We start from the raw sequence: 19,596 nt of genomic DNA, 5'->3' as shown, positions 1-19,596 counted from the left end.
TGTAGTATCTTTCTTCTTCTTATATGACTTCAGAGTATTAGTAAGCTAAGAATATAATTTAGTAAAAATTGACTAGGCAACAATTATGGGCTTAGGAAGTGATAGGCAATTAAATACAGCTTAGAAACAGGTATGAAATTATTGACTTTATTGTTTTGTTTTGAATCCTTCCACTCCAAAGTGCTGAAATGTGTTTTGAAATTACTTAGTTGCATTAGTGGTTGGATTTGAGGCTTTTAACGTGTTTTTTATCAGTACCTCTGGGAAAAGGATAACCAAGACCTTTAAATGTACTATGCATTTTATATCCCTATATAATTGTAAACAACACGATGAAATATTGAAATGATCATGAACAACGATGACCATTAAGCTTTTCTTTCAAGTATTAAAACTCACTAAAAGTTATATTGAGCTGTGGTTTATGAGATAGTTTAGACTAACTCCTCTTTCATAATTGTTTCTGAACTGGAGAAAAATGCACAATTAATGAATATTCTTTTCAGTTTTGGCAACTTACACAGATTATTGTAGAGAATGTTTTATTATGGAGAAAACTTGTTGGCTTTGACTGACATCTGGACTATCAAAAAAATTGAAAATTTTTATTCTCATGGGCTTCAGATTATTTTTATCTGGGTTATTAACTCTTAGTATGCATTTATGTACCTGGTATTTTATTAAATGTTAATAATCAGTAATTAGGAGTGGGTTATAGAGAAATGAAAACACAATGATATCTTTGAGAATTGTGGTATTTTTGTATCGATAGCCAAAAGAGTAAGTAAGATTTGTATTTTCACTTCATTCCTCATTTTATTAAGACTTAATGTTTTACTAGTGAAATTGGTTTATTCCAGGTTATTATATAACAGTTATTGAAAGGTAACAAATATGGGTTTATAGATGATCCTTGAGAAAACAAGAAGCCTAATGTATTAGCAGTAATGAATCTGAGTTTCTGAGCTTCTATAAAAAACTGAATTTCTCCATTTGCATTTGTAACTTCGTGTCTACTTAGTTTGTGTGACATGCCAAGTTAAGTTTAGGTAATAAATGTTTTAATGTGATTAAAACTAGTTTTCAGTCTAGCTTCAATAATGCTATTTAAAATCTTTGTGAGATGTAAATGGCAGACTTTCTGATTTTGCAATGTAAGTAAAAGTTTCTGTTCCTAATGAAAATGAAATCAAAATGATGTTTACCTGTCTCTTTAAAATATGAGTCTCTTAGGGGCTGGCCGGTTAGGTCAGTTTGTTAAAGTGTTGTGCTGATAGCACCAAGGTCCAAGGTTTGATCCCTGTACCAACCAGCCACCCACCTCCACCCCTCCAATTTTTTTTTGTCAGATTTATTATATCTCCTTCTGCTGCAGTTTTGGATCAGGCAAAATAGATTTAAGAAAAATAATACTAGTAAATACTTTTTTATTATTAATTTTTTAAATAGACTTTATTTTTTAGAGCAGTTTTAGATTCACAGCAAAATTGTATAGAAGGTACAGAGATTTCCCATATACCGCCTGCCCCTACACATGCTTAAGCTCCCCTATTATAAATATCCTTCACCAGAATGGTACATTTGTTACAATTGATGAACCTACACTGACACGTCATTTTCACCCATAGTCCATAGTTTACGTTAGGGTTCACTCTTGGTGTTGCGCATTCTGTGGGTTCAGACAAATTTATAATGACGTGTATTCACGACTTTAGTACATAGAGAGTAGTTTCACTGCCCTAAAAATCCTCTGTGCTCTGCTGATTCATTCCTCTCTTCGTTCTAACTTCTGCAAACACTGAATTTTTTACTGTCTCCATAGTTTTGTCTTTTCCAAAATGTTATATAGTTGGAATCGTACAGTGTATATAGTCTTTTCAGATTAGTTTCTTTCACTTAGTAATGTTCATTTAAGTTTCCTCCATGTATTTTCATGGCTTGATAGCTCATTCTGAATAATATTGCATTGACTGGTTGTACTACAGTTTAATTTATCCCTTCACTTTCTAAGGGATATCTTGGTTGCTTCAGTTTTGGCAATCATGAATAAAGCTGCTATAAATCTCTGTGTGCAGGTTTTTAAGTGGGCATAAGTTTTCAACTCCTTTGGGTAAATACCAAGGATCACAATTAGTTTTATTAGGAACCACAAAACTATCTTCCAAAGTGGCTATATCATTTTGCATTCCCACCAGCAAGGAATAAGATTTCCTGTTGCTCCACATCTTCACATTTGGTGATGTTAGTGTTCTGGATTTTGGTCGTTCTAATAGGTGTGTAATGGTTTCTTATTGTTGTTTAAATTTTTATTTCCTTAATGCTATATCATTTGGAGGATCTTTCATATGCTTACTTGCCATATATATATCTTCTTTGGTGAGGTGTCTGTTAAGGTCTTTAGCCCATGGCTTAATAGGGTCTGTTTTCCTGTTGTTGAGTTTTAGGAGTTCTTTGTATAATTTGGATAACAGTCCTTTATCAGATATGTCTTCTGCAAGTATTTTCCTCCAGTCTGTGGCTTATCTTTTCATTCTCTCTTTTTTTTTTGTCTTTTTCGTGACCGGTAAGGGGATCGCAACCCTTGGCTTGGCGCTGTCCGCACCGCGCTCAGCCAGCGAGCGCACCAGCCATCCCTATATAGGATCCGAACCCGCGGCAGGAGCGTCGCTGCGCTCCCAGCACTGCACTCTCCCGAGTGCGCCACGGGGTCGGCCCTCTTTTCATTCTCTTGAACAGTGTCTTTTGCAGTGAAGAAATTTTTGATTTTAATAAAGTTAAATTATTAACTTCACTGATTACAGGTTACCAGTCCTATTTTTTTTCTCCCATGGAATGTGCCTTTTGTGTCATATCTAAAAAGTCATCGCCAAACCCAAGGTCATCTAGATTTTCCCCTATGTTATCTTCTAAGAGTTGTCTACTTTTTTGTTTTACATTTAGGTCTATGATCCATTTTGGGTTAATGTTTTTGAAAGGTTTGAGGTCTGTGTCTAGATTCATTTTTTCATGTGGATGTTCAGTTGTTCCAGGACCATTAGTTGAAAAGACTATCTTTTCTTCATTGTATTGTCTTTGCCTGTTTGTCAAAGATTAGTTGACTATTTATATGGGTCTGTTTCTGGGCTCTTCATTCCATTTCATCGATCTATCTGTCTATTCTCTTGGCAGTACTATACTGTCATGATACTATAGCTTTATAGTAAGTCTTCCAGACAAGTAGTGTCAGTCTTTCAACTTTGTTCTTTTCCTTCACTACTGTGTGGGCTTTTCTGGGTTTTATGCATCCTTATATAAACTTTAAAGTCAGGCTGTTGGGTGGGCCATTCAGTTCTGGTTAGAGCTCAGGTTAGAGCACGGAGCTGACAACACCAAGGTCCAGGGATTGATCCCTGTACCAGGCAGCTGCCAAATTTAAAAAAAAAAAAATTGATATTCACAAAATAACATGCTGGGATTCAGATTGGAATTGCATTGAATCTATAGATCAATTTTGGAAGAACTGATATGAATCTTCCTATTTATGAACATGGAATATCTATTTATTTAGTTTTACTTTGATTTCTTTCATCAGAATTTTGTAACTTTTCTCATATGGATCTTCTATATACATATTCTGTTAGATTTATACCTAAGTATTTCATTTTTTGTGATGCTAATGGAAATAGAATTGTGTTTTTTATTTAAATTCCACTTGTTCATTGCTGCTATATAGGAAAGTGGTTGGCTTTTGTATATTAACCTTGCATACTGCAACCTTTCTATTTATCACTTATGAGTTCTAGGAGCTTTTTGGTCAATTCTTTTAGATTTTCTATGTTGATGATCATGTCATCTGCAAACAAAGGCAGTTTTATTTATTTTTTCCTGATCTTTATACCTTTTATTTTCTTGTCTTATTGCATTAGTCAGGACTTCCAGAATGATGTTGAAAAGCAATGGTGAGAGAGGATGTCCTTGCCTTGTTTCTGATAGTAGGTAGTTTTAAAAACAAAATGACTAATCTAAAGATTTATATACAGAATACTAGTCCTGTCTCTTTTATTATTGATTTCTTTTTTTCTAACAAGAGCAGTAACTTAATTTTTTTTTTTTTTTACCAAAGTTAATATCCATTTTAAGATTTTCCTTAAATTAAATGATCTAAATGAAAACTTACTCAATTTAAGGTCTCACCTTCCCATTCTCTGGTGTTGTATCAGATTTTTAAGTGGCTTTCCAAGAGTTCTGTATTGGGTCTCAGATCTGAGGAATGAGCATATGCTTCTGTTCCCTGGCTGTGGCATCCCTTGAAGTATCACAGTACCTTCTGAGAACTTGCTGTTTATCCACAAAGGTTGTAGTTCTTTTCATCCCCTTAAATCTTAAGCTACTTCTGCATCATTCTATGATAATTTTCTGACTCTTATTAGGGCATGAGACAATTTGAGGATGTTTTAGGTTCATCTGCCATTAAATTTGTCTGTATTTTACTCTTCCCGTTTCTTACTAGGTTTAGGGTAACTTTTTGAGGCTTGGTATCCCCCTGTGCTGTGCCTGGGAAGTGAAGTGTGGGACCCTCTACACTAGGAGTAAAAATCATATCTTCAGTTTCTGCTTTATCCATCTTCCTCCCACCCTATGAGGTGAGGAAGGCATGGTGCTACCCTTCTTTCGGGGATATACTCTTTCATGGGATTTGATTGCTTCTCTTTGGACTACCTGTCTGTTCATTTTATTTTGATGGATAGAAAAGGGTTTAAAATTAGATCCATATATCTGTTTTATACTTGATTTGGTACTTTAGTGGAAGGAATTTAGGATCTCTATTTTACATTTTCAGTTGGATGGCAACTATGATTTTTGAGGGAGAATGCATTGTGGACTTGCAAGTCACTAATTTCTAAATGTTAGTAAATTATAGAATAATAAATGCTATACCTGCAAGAAACTTCTTAAAATAAACTATCTAAGACCTGGATATGTAGCATGATCTGTCCAAGGACATATCCTGTTAGTGTCAAAATCAGAACAAGAACATGGGTTTTATGACTTCTTGTCTCTTGCTCTTTCGTAACCATCTGCTGTTTTTTCTTCTTTGCTAGATCTAGCCAGTGACTACCAATGTCTGTCTTTTTTAAAAAAATATTCATTCTACTGTATATGTTCTCTTAGTATGACCATACTGACACTATTCATAAAATAGAACCCTTCAACAAAATCATGGTGTTCAGTCATTTTAGTCTTGAGAGCAATGTTGTGTTTTTGAAAGCACAAAAGCAGTTAGTTCAAAAGTAGGGATTAAAAGGAGAAAGTAAAAGAGAAAGGATAAGGCTGAAAAAAAAGTTTTTTGTTGTAGAACAGAATAGTTATTAGGGTGAAATTACGTGGAATTAAAAACTTTTAAAGTTATTACATTCAGAAAATATGAATATTGTTTATGGTGAGCAATGGTAAGTAGATGAACATGGCTTTTTGTTTTGGGTTTTCTGAAAGGAAAAAAAGATCAGTTGAGGAGTATTATGTAGTTAGAATACAAGGGGCTCCTTAGTGTTAAGGAACATAATGAGGGTGCCTCAAAATGTTCATGGAAAGATCATATTATCTTTTAATTTGATTTTTCCATGAACTTTTAAATGTACTCTCATGTATATTTTCTTTTAAAAAAAATCTGTGCACATGTGTGTGTTTATATAGATATACACAGGCATACACATAGGCATGCACATTGGCACACACATACACACATGGGTGCATTCATTGGCATGTCTCAAATCTATGTATATTTAAATTCATGCAAGCCTTTATTGTATCAGTGCTATTTTATATATGTTTTGAGCTAAGGATTAGGAAGTTTATTTGTATATGCTCTACTGATTGATTTCCTTCCTACACTTTTTGTTGTTGGTTTTTATGTTTGTTTTGTTTTCGTTGGCTACTGGCCAGTATGGGGATCAAACCGTGGACCTAGGCGTTATCAGCAGCACACCCTAACCAACTGCGCTAACTGGCCAGCCCCTTTCTAGGCTTTTTAATGGATATCTTTTTAGTGGGTAAAGTTTAATGGATAAATTTTTAATGAATAAAGATTATAGTTAATAGATGTATGCCAGTTATTGCAAATTCATTGAGCAATGAATTACAGTTTTCCAGCTCAAAACTGGTGTAGTCTCATTCATTGATCTTTCTTGACTCCTTGTCAAGTATTAGTTATCAGATTTTATGGTAAAATATGCTGTAGTTATTAAGGTTATTGAACTTCTTAATTCTCTTTTCTCTTTATGGTGGGTGAGATACCTTTAAAAAAACAAATACAAAAAAATTTGTATCTGTCTTTGGTTTTTTTTGCTGCCTTCTTTCCCAATTCCCAACTGTTTCAGTTAAGTTAGTATATAATGTTATAGAACAAAAAGGGCAAGTTAAATATAGGTAAGCTCATTTAGTTTACACTGCATCAAATTATTGCTAATGTGTTTAGTATACTTTTCAGTATCAACTGTTTATGTATTCATGGGCCTGTGTTGGGTACGTAGCATGTTTAACAGAACTTTTCTTTTAAGACCTAAGATATGAAGTTGATATGGGTTATGTTTTTCATTATTGTTGTTTTAAAGGAGATAGCCTACTGAGTGAAATTTCTTCAGCTACTTTTTGCTTTTTTTTTTAGGAGTGGCAGAATTCTATTCAGAAGAATGCAGGCCTTGCTTTTATTGAACTTGTCAATGAAGGAAGGTAATCTATTTTACATCCATTTATATTTTCCTTTAAAATCTTATTGTATTTTTCCATAGGATCGGATATTTTTAGGTTTTGTATTTGTTTTTGCAGTCAGTAATGTAGTGGAGCTATCATATATTAATTATTACAGATACATCAATATTTAATCATTTTATAATTTTTTGCATGGTTACACACTCATTGATAAGGTTCTCATCTGTATTTTTTAATAAGTGGGGCTGAGCTTGGCAAATGTAAACCAATGATTCTGTTTGCAGATATAAGAAAAAGCCATATTTATTTGGACTTCCTGAAAAGTTGTATTATGTTTGTAGAGTCAATAATTAGACTTAGAAATCTATGTCTCTTACATCATGTGCTGGTCACAATGGGGAGGGGAAACAGGTTTTTTTATGTGTCATCATATGATGAGAAAAGGAGGAATGGGAATATGTAGGTATGGTTTCCATTTAAAGAACAGAAAGAAGAATTCAAAGAAAGAAAATTCAGTGATGGGAAAGAAAAGGGAAGAAAGTACGTAGGTGAATAGAGGGGTAAAAGGAAGAAAAATTTCAGAGTGAAAATTAAAAGATAAAAGTAAATTGAGGAAATAATGAATGGACTATTTTGTCTGTCTTGTGGTATCTGATTTTGCATTAATGGAACTGAAGACCCAGAGTAAAGATTAAAAAGTGTGAGTAGCTGTCATTAGAAATAGTATTCTGAACAGTTATTGTTTCAAGGATGTTTCCTTACAGTGTTTTGGGTAGTGTTGTTAAAGGACTGACCCTATCACTATTGTAACTCTTTTGTTACAATATTCAGGAATCCAGGCTCTTTCTCTTGTTAATATTACTGAAAAGGGAAAAAATGGTATTGATAACTTTGATTTTAAATACTACTGAAATTCTTTCACTTAGAAGTAATTACAGATACTCACAAACTAGTATTGAAAACAAGTAAATAAGCCTGTAATTGCAATGCTTTCTGCTAAATTCTGTGATGGAAGTGTATCAAGTATAGGGCACTAAAATAATACAGAGAAAAAGAAAGAGACTCTACAATTTAGTATGGAAGAATCAGGTAAAACTTCACCAGGCAACATGATTCATGAGATGTGTTTTCAAGGATGACTAGGGTTAGTCATGTAGACGTTAGAAAAAATGGGACTTATGGATAAATTGGAGGATGTTTGTGTGAAAAGCATTCCATAGAGAGTGAACAGAATATCTGAAGACATTATGATGTGAGAAGGTATATAAGATATTCAAGTGTGTGTGTGTGTGTTTGGGGGGGAAGGGAGAGGTGTTGTTGGAATAGAATCCTCCTTCAGTTCTGGATCTCAAAAGTTTAGTGCAGCATACTTAGACTTTAAAGGCATTGGGAGGCCTTAGAAGATTTTAAGCATAAGAGTGTTGTTATGATATTTTGGGTTTCGGAGAGATAACTGGCAGAAATATTTAAGATGGGTTGAAGGAGAGCAGAACTGATTGAAATCAAGAGCAGTAGCAAGGGTACTAAAGTAAGCCATATGAGAAATAGAGCTAAATTGTAGTCTAGAGTCTGGCAAGTAGTAAGTGATCAATAAATATTTCTCAATGAATGAATGACTAATATTTTAGTCTGACTTTCAGCAAAACTTTCAAAGTGCTTATTAATCAAAAAATAAATAGCTCTTTGGTTGAACTTCAACATGGAAGTATTAGATTTTATTAAAATTTATATATAGAATAAGAGATGGCAAGAGATGTTGATAGAATATGTACTAGTTCTACTTAATGCAAAACATTAAGTAAAAAGTTGGCTGGCAGTGTTTTCTTTTAGTATTTTGAATATATCACTCTTCTCTTCTGGCCTGTAGAGTTCCTGTTGAGAAGTCTCATGTTAGTCTGATGGAGATTCCATTGTAGATGACTTGATGCTTTTCTCTTGCTGTTTTTAGGATTGTCTCTTTGTCTTTGAGTTTTGCCTGTTTGTAATGTGCCTTGGAGAGGATTCTTTTGGATTGGATCTGTTTGGGGATCTTTGAGCCTTCTTAATGTGAAGGTCTGTGTCTCTCCCTATAGCTGGGAAGTTTTCCACTGTTATTTCATTAAATATGTTCTCAGTGCGTTTTCTTGTCTCCTCCCCTTCAGAAATACCCATGATTTGGATGTTTGTGCTCTTAAGGTTGTCTGCTGTGTCTCTTAGATTTTGTGTTCTAAAAATTCTTTTTTTGTCCACCTGAGTTGCTTTGAAGAGTCTATTTTCAAGATCAGAAATTCTTCTGCTTGCTCTAGCCTGTTGCTTAAGCTCTCAGTTGTGGTTTTTATTTCATTGAATGACTCCTTCAGTTCCATGAGATCTGCTATATTCTTCTTTAAAGTATTAACCTCTTTGTAAATTTCCTCCTTCATATCCTGGATAGTTTTGTTCACTTCATTTTGTCCTCTCACTGTGTCTTTTTGTATCTCATTGCATTACCTTAAGATTTTTGCTTGGAATTCCTTTTCTATCATTTCAAGCATTTCTTGCTCTATGGGGTCTGATACTTGACAGATGTTATATTCCTTTGGTGGACTCATATTGTCTCAGTTTTTTGTATTTCTGGTATCTCTGTTGATATCTGGTTATCTGGTAGAGCAGTTGCTTCTTTTATTACTTTCCTTCCCTAGACTACGTTGGTGACCCTCTTTGTGTCATTGTGTTGGAATGGTCAGCAGTCTGTGTGTGTAGTAGTGGCAGTGGCTGCTGCAGCTGCTGCTGTGGTAGCAGGCTGCTCTTGCGGTGGTGGTGATTGTGGAGGTGGCTTTGTCGGGCTGCTTGCGTGACCATTGTGGCTGCCTGTAGGTGCTGGTGTTGGTGACAACTGCAGCAGTGATGGTTGTAGCAGCCTCCTGCTTGGCTGCATTGTTTACAGCATGGACTTGTGTAGCTATGGTGTCTTCAGTGGCAGTGGAGTTACTTCATGGTGGAGGCAGTGGCGTCAGTGCCTGCAACTGCCTCCCTGGCATCTGGTGTCCTAGGCAGCAACAGAATTACCTTGTGTGGATGGCTGCAGCACCAGTGAGTGAATTGACTCTGTAGTGTCTGCAGGGGCAGCCTGGTTACCTTGTGGAGGCAACAGTGGCGCTGGTGGCTGCAGCAGCCTCTCTGTCATCTGTGGTGTCTGCAGTGGCAATGGGGTTAACTCTCATATAGTCGGGTCTAGCTTTTTAATCCAGTCAGACAGTCTGTGCCTTTTGAGTAGGAAATTTAGTCCATTCACATTTGGAGTTGCTATTGAAAGGTATTTTCTTACTCCTGGCATTTTATTGATTTTTTTTGGATGTTTGAAGTATCTTTTGTTCCTTTCTTCCCCTTTTATTGTTTCTTTTTGGTGTTTGTTGGTTTTTTGAGGTGGTAAGATTTAGTTTTTTCTCCTTTCTTGTTTGTATTTTTGTTTCACCAGTGGGTTTCGTTCTTTCTTGTGTATTCATGGTAGTGATTATTATTGTTTGTATTCCAGATGTAGGACTCCTTTGAGGATTTCTTGCAGGGCTGGTCATGCGGTAGTAAACTCCTGTAGTTTTTGTTTGTCTGGAAATACTATTTCTATCTCAATTCTGAAGGATAGCATTGGTAGGTGTAGTATTCTTGGCTGGAAGTTTTTTCTTCTTAGTATTTTGAATATATCATCCCATTTTCTTCTGGGCTGTAGAGTTTCTGTTGAGAAGTCTGGTGTTAGTCTGATGGGGCCTCCCTTATAAATGACTTGACACTTTTCTCTTGTTGCTTTTAGGATTCTATCTTTGTCTTTGAGCTTTGCCAGTTTGGCTATAATGTGTCTCGGAGAGGATCTTTGAATCTGTTTGGATCCAGGAAGCTCAAGTATCCCCAAAGGTCCATGTCTCTCCTTATACCTGTCATGTTTTCTGTTGTTATTTTGTTGAATTGGTTCCCAATGCCTTTTCCTTTCTCCTCCCTTCTGGAACACCCATGATTCAGATGTTTGTGCACTTACTGTTGTCTGTGGGCTCTCTTAGATTTTTTCCATTTTTTGAAATTCTTTTTTTCTTTTTTGCTCACCTGGGTTTTTTCCATTTCATTATGTTGTCTTGCTGAGTCTTCTCATTTCTCATTGAGTTTCCTTAAGATAGTTGCTCGAAATCTGGAATTTCCTTTTTAGTCATTTCAAGGGTTTCTTGCTTTACGGGGTTGGTACTTGAGAATTACTATATTATTTTGGTGGTGTCATATTTTCTTGGGTATTCATATTTCTAGTATCTCTACAGTAATGTCTGGTCATCTTGTAGAGCTGTTGCTTCTTTGATTACTCTGGAGTGGGCTTTCAGCAGAGAGACTCCCTCTTCTTTTTCTGGTCTCCTCTGGTGACTCTCCTTCTGTCAGGTAGGTGGCAGGCTGCCTGAATGGTGGTTGTGGCTGCTACTTTGGTGGCGAGGTGCCCTTGAGGCAGTAATGGCAGTGTTTGTTGTGGACCACAATCATGGAACAGGTGTTTTCAGCATGCTCCTCCTCCTGCCACGCAGTGGGAGCTGCCTGCCCATTCAGCTAATATTGAATACACACCAATTGTACACTAGGAATTGCTTTTGATGTTCAAGATACAGCAATATACAAAACAGATAAAGATCCTTTTTTTGTGGATCTTACATTTGAATAGGCATTGACAGATTATGAACAATAAACAAAATAAGTAGTAAGTAGGTTATACAATATGTGAATGGTGGTAAGTACTACAGGAAAAAAGGTTTTTATTTTTAACTTTTTAAAAATTAATTATTTATTATTATTTACATTCTAAGATGGTGCAGAGTAGGTAGGGGTATGGATATAGGGCTAGGGGTTAGGAGGATAAAGTAGGAGGAAGAGGAAGGGGGAATAATGGTCAAGTCCTGTGGCATCCTTCTCACTCTGATAGGGGAGCCCAAGGGACTTCCACTGGTGGCTCAGTCATCCTTGGCTGGATGTGAACTTCAGGGGCATATGGCTGAGGCCCTTGCCCCCGCCCCCCAACCTGGGACCCTGGGGCACTTCTGGCCATGGCTTGTAATTGTTGCTGGGCTGGATACTGATTTCGGAGGGGCATGGCTGAGACTCTTGGCCCCCCATTGCCCTGGCTTGGGAGCCCAGGGTACTTCCAGTAGCAGCCTGGTGGTTGTCCCTGGGCTAGATGTGGATGTTGGGGGTGTGTGGCTGAGGCCCTAGCCCCCCTACTGCCCTGGCTTGGGAGACTGGGGCACTTCTAGCAGCAGCCTTGTGATCATTGCTGGGCTGGATATGGACATCAGAGGGGTGTCGCGGAGGCCCTTGGCACCACCTGCCCCAGCTTAGGGGCCTGGGGCGATTCTGGCTGTTGTTCAGTGGTCATTGCTGGGATTGATGCAGACTTTTTGTGGGTGTGGCTGAGGCTCTTGGCATCACCCACCCTGGCTTGGGAGAGAGGCTTCCAGTCCTTCTATGTTTTATGGGTGTTCTTTGGTGGTTTTAGACCTTTACAAGTTAACATCACAACTTTATCTCTAATCCATGGGATTTTTGTTTTTTCTTTCAGTTCTATGTTGGATTATTTACTATTCCCACCACTTAAACTCTGCACTGGAACTAATTTGTTGTCCTGTGGTTAATTCTAAAATGGGGGAACTTCCTTTGGGGACCAGCACTTGAGTCCTATGGTTGAGCTAAATTGCTGCTTTGCTGCTGATTCTCTAGGGAAAGCTTTTTGTGCAGCTCAGATTTTAAATGTTGACCTTTTAAGCACTTCCAAACCTTGGGATGTCTGATACACCTGGGTTGTGTGGAAACTCTGGTCTGAGCCTGTGTCTTTTCAGGAAACTGCAGCCCTTGAAGTTCTGTATTCCTGACCAGTTTCCAATGAGTGGGCCTTTGCTGATTGGAGGGCAGATCAGCTGTCCATGCTGTGCCCCAGTGTCCCCACAGTGGGCCTGTCTCCCCCACTGCATGTACTCCATACACTTCCCATGGAACAGGCCATGTACTGTTCCCTTTCAGCGACTCACTGGCCTCTGAGTGGCTCTTTTTGTCAGTTGTCTTTAGCCCCTCTCTCCTATGTGGGTCCACGGAAACCCTGTTAGTGGCCTTGCTGGTCTAGGGGCCACGAAGGCTCTCTTCTGCCTTGCCTCCTCCACGCATCTTCATAGGAAGGGCACAGCTGTGGCTTTTGCTGGCTCTTGTTCTGTGTGCTCACCAGGGTCCGACTTGAAATGGCTGGGGCTTGAAACTGTTGGAGTGGTCCTTTCTTTCTCTCATCGTGACTTCTCCTGCCTTCATGCACTCCGTACATCTCTCCTCCTCTTCCCCTGAGCTCTAGCAGACCTAGGTTGGCAGTTCATTGTTTTAATAGTTGTAAATTGGTTGATTTTGGGAGAGGGTGACGCTGGGTACCATCTTTTCTGCCATCTTGATTGGAAGTCATAAAAACAAGTTTTTAAACTTAAACTGCATGATTTGCCATTGAAATACAGTTGGCAGAATATGGGTCATTGAGAAAGTGACATTTGAGCAAGAACTGGAAGCACACAAAGGAGAGCCATAGGGGCGTGTAGGAAAAAGCATTTCTGGCATAGGGAATAGCCTGTGTACAGGTGAAAGATTCCCTGGTATAACGATAAAATAGACCAGATTTTATATAGAGTCTGTAATTTATTTTGTGGGAAATGGCAGTTATTGCAGGAATTTGAGTACAGGAGGAAGACAATCTGCCTTATGTGTTAAAAAGATCACCTGGCTGATGCATATAGGAATTTAAATATAGTAGCAAAGAGGTGAATAAAAGAGCCATTGTAGTAATTCTAGTTAAACAGGATGGTGACTTGGAAAAGGCTAGTATCAGTAGAGGAAGTAAGAAGTTGTAGGATTATATTTTGAAGAAAGAGCATACAGTATTTACTAATGGATTGGACGTGGGTTGTAGAGAAAGCTAGGAGTCAAGTGTTAGAATTTTGGTCTGTTTAGCTGAAAGGATGATGTTTTTATCAAAAAGGATGGAAAAGGCCTTGGATGAAGTAGTTGATGGAGAAGATCATAAATTAAATTTTGGAAATACTGATTTTGAGTTTTCTAGCAGATATTCAAATGGAGATGTTAAATAGGTGGTGACTAGCTATATCTCCAGACAAGAGATATGAATGTTGGTGTTAAAAATGAAGGGATGTTACTAGATACTTTGGGACTAGATTAATTCATTAAGATATCAGAATGGTGACTTAGATTTGACCACTGGCTTTAATAATATGGAAGTTGTTTCTGACTTAGACAGGAGTTGTTTTGGGAGGGGTGGTGTGGATAAGAACCTATTTGCTTGGAGGTATTGGCACAAATGCTGATACTCTGGTTATTAGTATTGCGAGAATAATATACTGTCATTTGTCTCTGTCCTAGGATTCCCATATCTTTTGTCAGTGGCCACGAAACTGTCACAAATTAAACTTCGCAGTTTACAAAGTAAAAATTCTTGGTAGCATTCATCTTATTTGGAATTCCTTGAGTTTCTAGGATCTGAAGATTAATACTTTTGATATAAATCGGAAAATTTTCAGACATTAACCAGGCATTAATTTCTTTTGTGTATTTTTTTCTGTGTTTATTTGTTTTGTCTCTTTTTTTGGAACTCCATTACACATATGGTGGTACCCTTGATGTTCTGTAAGTCTTCTGAGGCATTGTTCTGTCTTCAAGTCTTTTTTCCCTCTGTTCTTCAATTGGATTAATTCTATTCCTATGACTTCAAGTTCATTGATTTCTTTCTTGTGCCATCTCAAATTTGCTGGAGTCCACGTGGAGTTTTTCTTTTTGCTATTGTCTTTTTAAACAGAATTTTAAGTTCTATTTAGTTAATTAATTTGTTTATTTTTTGCAACTTGGTGGTATGGGTATCCAAACCTTTAACCTTGGTATTATCAGCACCATTCTCTAACCAAGTGAGCTAACCATCCAGCCCTATTTAGTTATTTTTAGTTGATTCTCTATATTTATATTTTTTATTTATACAGATCCTTGTCATCATATTTTCCTCTTATTCTAATGTAAAATTGCCTTCAATTCTTTGAACATCTTTATAATAGTTGTCTTGAAATATCTGTCTGCTAAATCCAACATCTGGTCTTACTTAGAGGCTGTTTCTATTGACTTTTGGTTCATCAGTATGAGCCTCATTTTCCTATTTTTCTGGGTGTCTTGTGTTTTTGTTTGCTTGTTTTTTAAACAAGACCATTTAGATAATAGAGCAATTTTAGATTCTACTTTTCTCTTTTTTTCTTCCAAGAGTGGTCGTGTCGTTCTTCCCCCCCCCCCCCCCCGCGGCTTTTGTTTGTTGACTTTTAGAAGTAAGTTGCCTGGGCTTAATTTGCAGAATTTGTCACTCCTATGGCATGTTTCTGTTAAAGTCACTGATCATTTTTTAAAAACTGATTTTTTATTAGTCTTGTTTTTTAGAGTTCATTCATGTGTTTTCACAGCTTAGAGGTCAGCCAGTTATTGTTCAGAGTTCTTGTTGAAATTTCTTGACCAAGTATGACTGGTAGATCTGTGTTGGGTTTGATGAATTTTAGGCAGTTTTCACCTCTGTCCTGACTTTACTTCCCTTTGGACTTTCTCAAATCTGGATCGTATGTGCGTTCAGGTGCCCAGAAAACTGTGTGGAATTCTTCTTAAGCCCCTCAGTAACTATCTCATTTCAGTATTTCCCTCTAAAATTTCTGGTTTGTTCTTTGGTCTCCTGCTCACCCTACCTGCAACTGTAATCTCAGTCTAAGAGAGCGATAGAAGCTTTTACTTATTTTCATCTTGGCATGGATTTTCTGCCCTCTCTTCTAAATCCAGTCAGCCATCTCTGGCAGTAAAGGTGCTAATTTGCATAACCAACCACAGCCTGGTATTTGTACCTGTGGTATTTGGGTGGGGGGCATTCAAAGTAAAGATTGGCACCAACTCCATCTGTCTCATTCACAGTTCAAGAGATTTTTGTGGGTAAAATTTTTATCCACTTTGTTGTTTGCCTTTGGTTAATTCAGAACCCTGAAATGATTGTTATAATTCCGTTCTATACTTGTGTTTTTCTGAGAGGATTTGTTGACCTTCCTACTCCTCCATAGCTGGAATATCTGTTCCCAAATCTTTACATTTCCGGTTTCTTCTCATTTGTGTCCGAGTTCAGATGTCACCTCTGTTCGAGTGTGAACTAACCCACCAAACTGATAAGTTATCCTGAGACCAAAGAACAAAGCAGGCAACTACATATGGTTTACAAGGAATTTATTATTGTTATTATTATTGTTGATGAGTGATTACTTACAACGATCAGACAGACTATTAAAGTGAGTGCTGTGCAGCTGCTTTCTCTGCTACCCTGAAGTGGGGGAGGAGTTGAGGATTATAAGGGACTTAGGGACAAAAGTGCAGCTATGCAAAAGAGAGACTGTGGAAGTGAAGATTCTCAGGCACCTCACATCCTCCTGTTGCTTATCCTTGGGGTTGCTGGCATCATTTTCCCTTCTCTTACACAAGTATATCATTCTGTTACTTTTCCTTCTTCAGTTGCTAAGCAATCTGTGCAGGGGAAAGATTGTAACTATGGAAGCCAGAGCTCCAAAGGCCATGAGGATGGTGTGAGTTCTGACCAGTATTCCTTCATACCTCACAGAAACCTTCCCTGAAATCTACTATCCAAGTCACTTTTACCTCATTTCTTTAAAAAAGTTTTTTCTGCTGCTATTTCTCTTTATTGTCTCTCTTCTCCTATAAAATGTATTTCTGTAAGGACAGTCCTTCTGTCTCTTGTGTGTGGTTGTATTCCTGACTCCTAGAGAAGTGCCTGGCAATTTTGGTAAATATCTGTTTAACTGAAAAGATACTTTCTTTGTAAACATGTTATTTTTATAGTTTTTATTTGAATTGTTGATATTTTTCATGTAAACAATGTTACATCTTCAACATAAATTCCTTTTTTAGAGATAATCTTGATAATAATTGGATGATATTTCTTGGAGGATTTTTACCAAGAAAATAGAAAATATACGTAATAAAATATTTACATTAAAAAAGCCTCTCTACATTTTGTGAAGAAATGAACTCTCATGTTATTCTCAAATATTCTTATCTAGAATTGCTGATTATTATTTCTTATTAGGTGTTGAGAAAATAGAATAGTTTGGTCAGGCCCCTTGGTCCGGTTGGGGGTGGTTCAGTGTGTGTGCGTGTGTGTGCGCGTGTGTGTGCGCGTGTGCGTGTGCGCGCGCGCGCGTGCGCATAGAGCTGTGTGTAAGGGGTCCGGTGACCTAGCCTGGCGTGTGAGGAGTCTGGGGACCCAGCCTGGCGTGTGAAGGGTTTGTGACCCAGTCTGTGAACGGGCTTGAGGGGTCTGTGAGCTCCAGACCCAGCCCTAGCTCAACAATTGGCATAGTAAAAGAGCTTTACAATTGGCCACGTCGGCTGGATTCCGATATTTGCCATAGCGCTACGTTAGGGAAACAATTTTTAAATAACTTATTTATTTTTATGTCATTTGTTACTATAATTTTCATAGTACCCTTTCTCTGATTTAATTACCAATGGTTATCTTACTAGGTTTGGATTTATTAGCCTCTCATGGTTAGAAACTTGTCTTCTTTACTTCAATGCTTAGCCTATAGAAATTATTCAATCTTTATCTTTTAAGTAACTGTTTGAAATAAACAACGGCGAAAACAAAACTAAGATTTATTAGTGAAATAGTGGAGGTAGTATTTGAAATGTTAGTTCTCTATTTAGGAGGTAGAATATATTTTAAAGGAAAAATTCAGAGGTCTATTTTCTTAAATCAGTGGATTGGCTTTCCTTTTGTAAATATTCAGTAACTTGAGGTTAAATGAGTTTACGTAAGGACGGATGTGTTTGTGAAACAGTTTGGAGTGTTTGGCTACTAAACTGAATCAAAGGGCAATAATAATAATAATAATAATAATAGTAATAATAATGATTTTTCTTTTTACTGCAAAGACAAATTTTTTTCCTTATTATGTAAGTCTGACTTTCTTTGACCTCATTTATAGAGTAGGTGGTATAATTTTGGACCTTGATTAATGTTTTATTAGTGTGTAAATAACATGAAGACCTTTATACACAGACTACAGCATAAGGTTTATTGGACTTGAAGGGTATTATTAGCAAATCAATTGCTTAGGTCTGACATAAGTGATTGTTGCTCGATAGAAATGTTTCTCTTAACGTACGTGGTTATTAATAAGATACTTTATAAATACATTGCTTTGATAGTTTTAAGTTCAAATATTGATATATTTCATGTAAACAATATTCCAATTTAAGCAAATTTATTTTACAGAACTAGAATAATTAACAATCACTGACATAATTAAATATGACTTCGACGATGTTTACCAAGAGAGTAAAAAAATGCATATACTTATAATAAAAAATTTCAGTTGAAAAATTAAATTTTTACATTTTATGAACAAAAATATTTTTCCTGTGTGATAATTTTGCTTATGGATGTTTTATTATATCTTGAATTATAATCATCATCTCTCTTTACTTTTTAAATGTGCAAGTAATTGATCTTAAATAGTTTTATTATTTTTGAAAGGTGCAACGTTCTTTAAATAAATATTTAAAAATTCTTTAAAGAATATAAAGCCTCCTTTTCAACTGTGATGCTGTAGCACCACATTAATAGAAAATAATGTACAGTTACTACCATTGCCTTTGACCCTCTTAAATGAAATCTGAGAGTTCAGTGTTATATTAAATTCAGCTATGGTAGGTTACATTATTATGTATTTTGGGCTTCAATTGATTTATTGTGTACTTGATTTGGTGTTATCTTAGTTATTTTTTCTTCACCTTATAAATGAATTTAATTGAAATTTAATTGAATTACAATGTATTTAATTAAACTAATTCCCTTAACACTGTTCATTACATTCTTTAACTCAATTCTTTTGAGTGAATCTTAAAGTCTTTTCTCATTTGGATGAAGAAGGATTTCAATTTCATATTTTGCCTTTTTTCTTATTTCTGTTATTGTTAGAGTCTTTGGTGACATTACTTGCAAAAAATTTAGTGTCTCAATATTAGTTTTCATTTTGCTGGCAGAAGTAGATCTGACAGCTAGGTTGCCTCCTTTCTTCCTGCCAGCTCTCCAGCAAAAATTTTAAAAATCATTTTGAGCTCCTGATGTTCTTCTAGGTAGCTGTGATCAAGGCAGCTGAGACATTACTCAGTGAAAATTATAATGATTTGTTGATGGCTAGACTCATGTCATAAAACTTCACTTGTCTGACTTGTATCTTTTAGGTAGAGAGAAAGACGCATTGGATAAATATTGATCATCCTGCCTATTTTGTATATTTAGGTGGTTCTATTTTTGTTCTAACATTCTAGAATTCTGAAAAATTAGTGCAAATTTCCTGTCAGTAAATTTTTACAGCTTAAAATGTCAAGGAATCCTGGGAAGGTTTCTGTCATTCTTGTTACTAATTTTCTTAATTTTTCTCTTAGGTTCTCCTCATTGTTTCTGTTTCATTTATATTTTAATGTAGAAAACAGACACAATTCCATTGGCTGATACAGTTTTAAAAATGTTTGATAGTAAAAATCAGGGAAGTAAGAAACTATGAAACCTAGTTTAGGAGTTTTATTTATTTGTTTGTTTGTTTATTTATTTATTTAAACCTCAATATACATTGTAGTTGATTTTCATAACTAGATTAAAGGCACAATATTTGTTAAAAATTTTAAGACTTAAATTCCTATCTTGGATTTTGTAATTTGTTAAATGCATAAGTAATTAAAATGACCTGTAATTATAGTATTGAGTTTAGTTTACTAAAAATACATTTTGAGAACTTCCATAGACTCCTAGTATTTTACTCTTAAATCTGCTACTGCAACTCTTCTCTTTTCCTGATT

The 19,596-nt window shown here is 36.3% G+C and overlaps 1 protein-coding gene across 6 annotated transcripts in view; it reads left to right on the top strand.

Moving 5' to 3' along the window:
- Positions 1 to 19,596, top strand: part of LRBA (LPS responsive beige-like anchor protein) — a 754,439-nt gene that overhangs the window by 246,824 nt on the left and 488,019 nt on the right. For all 6 annotated transcript variants that reach the window (XM_063108839.1, XM_063108840.1, XM_063108844.1 and 3 more), the window contains exon 35: positions 6,644 to 6,708. In XM_063108839.1, coding sequence (XP_062964909.1) covers positions 6,644 to 6,708 — 65 coding nt within the window. The remainder of the gene's footprint in view (positions 1 to 6,643; positions 6,709 to 19,596) is intronic.

This window comes from Cynocephalus volans, chromosome 9, assembly GCF_027409185.1.
Source record: "Cynocephalus volans isolate mCynVol1 chromosome 9, mCynVol1.pri, whole genome shotgun sequence".
In the NCBI taxonomy this organism is placed as follows: domain Eukaryota; kingdom Metazoa; phylum Chordata; class Mammalia; order Dermoptera; family Cynocephalidae; genus Cynocephalus; species Cynocephalus volans.
This window is presented reverse-complemented; position numbering and strand designations above follow the sequence as displayed.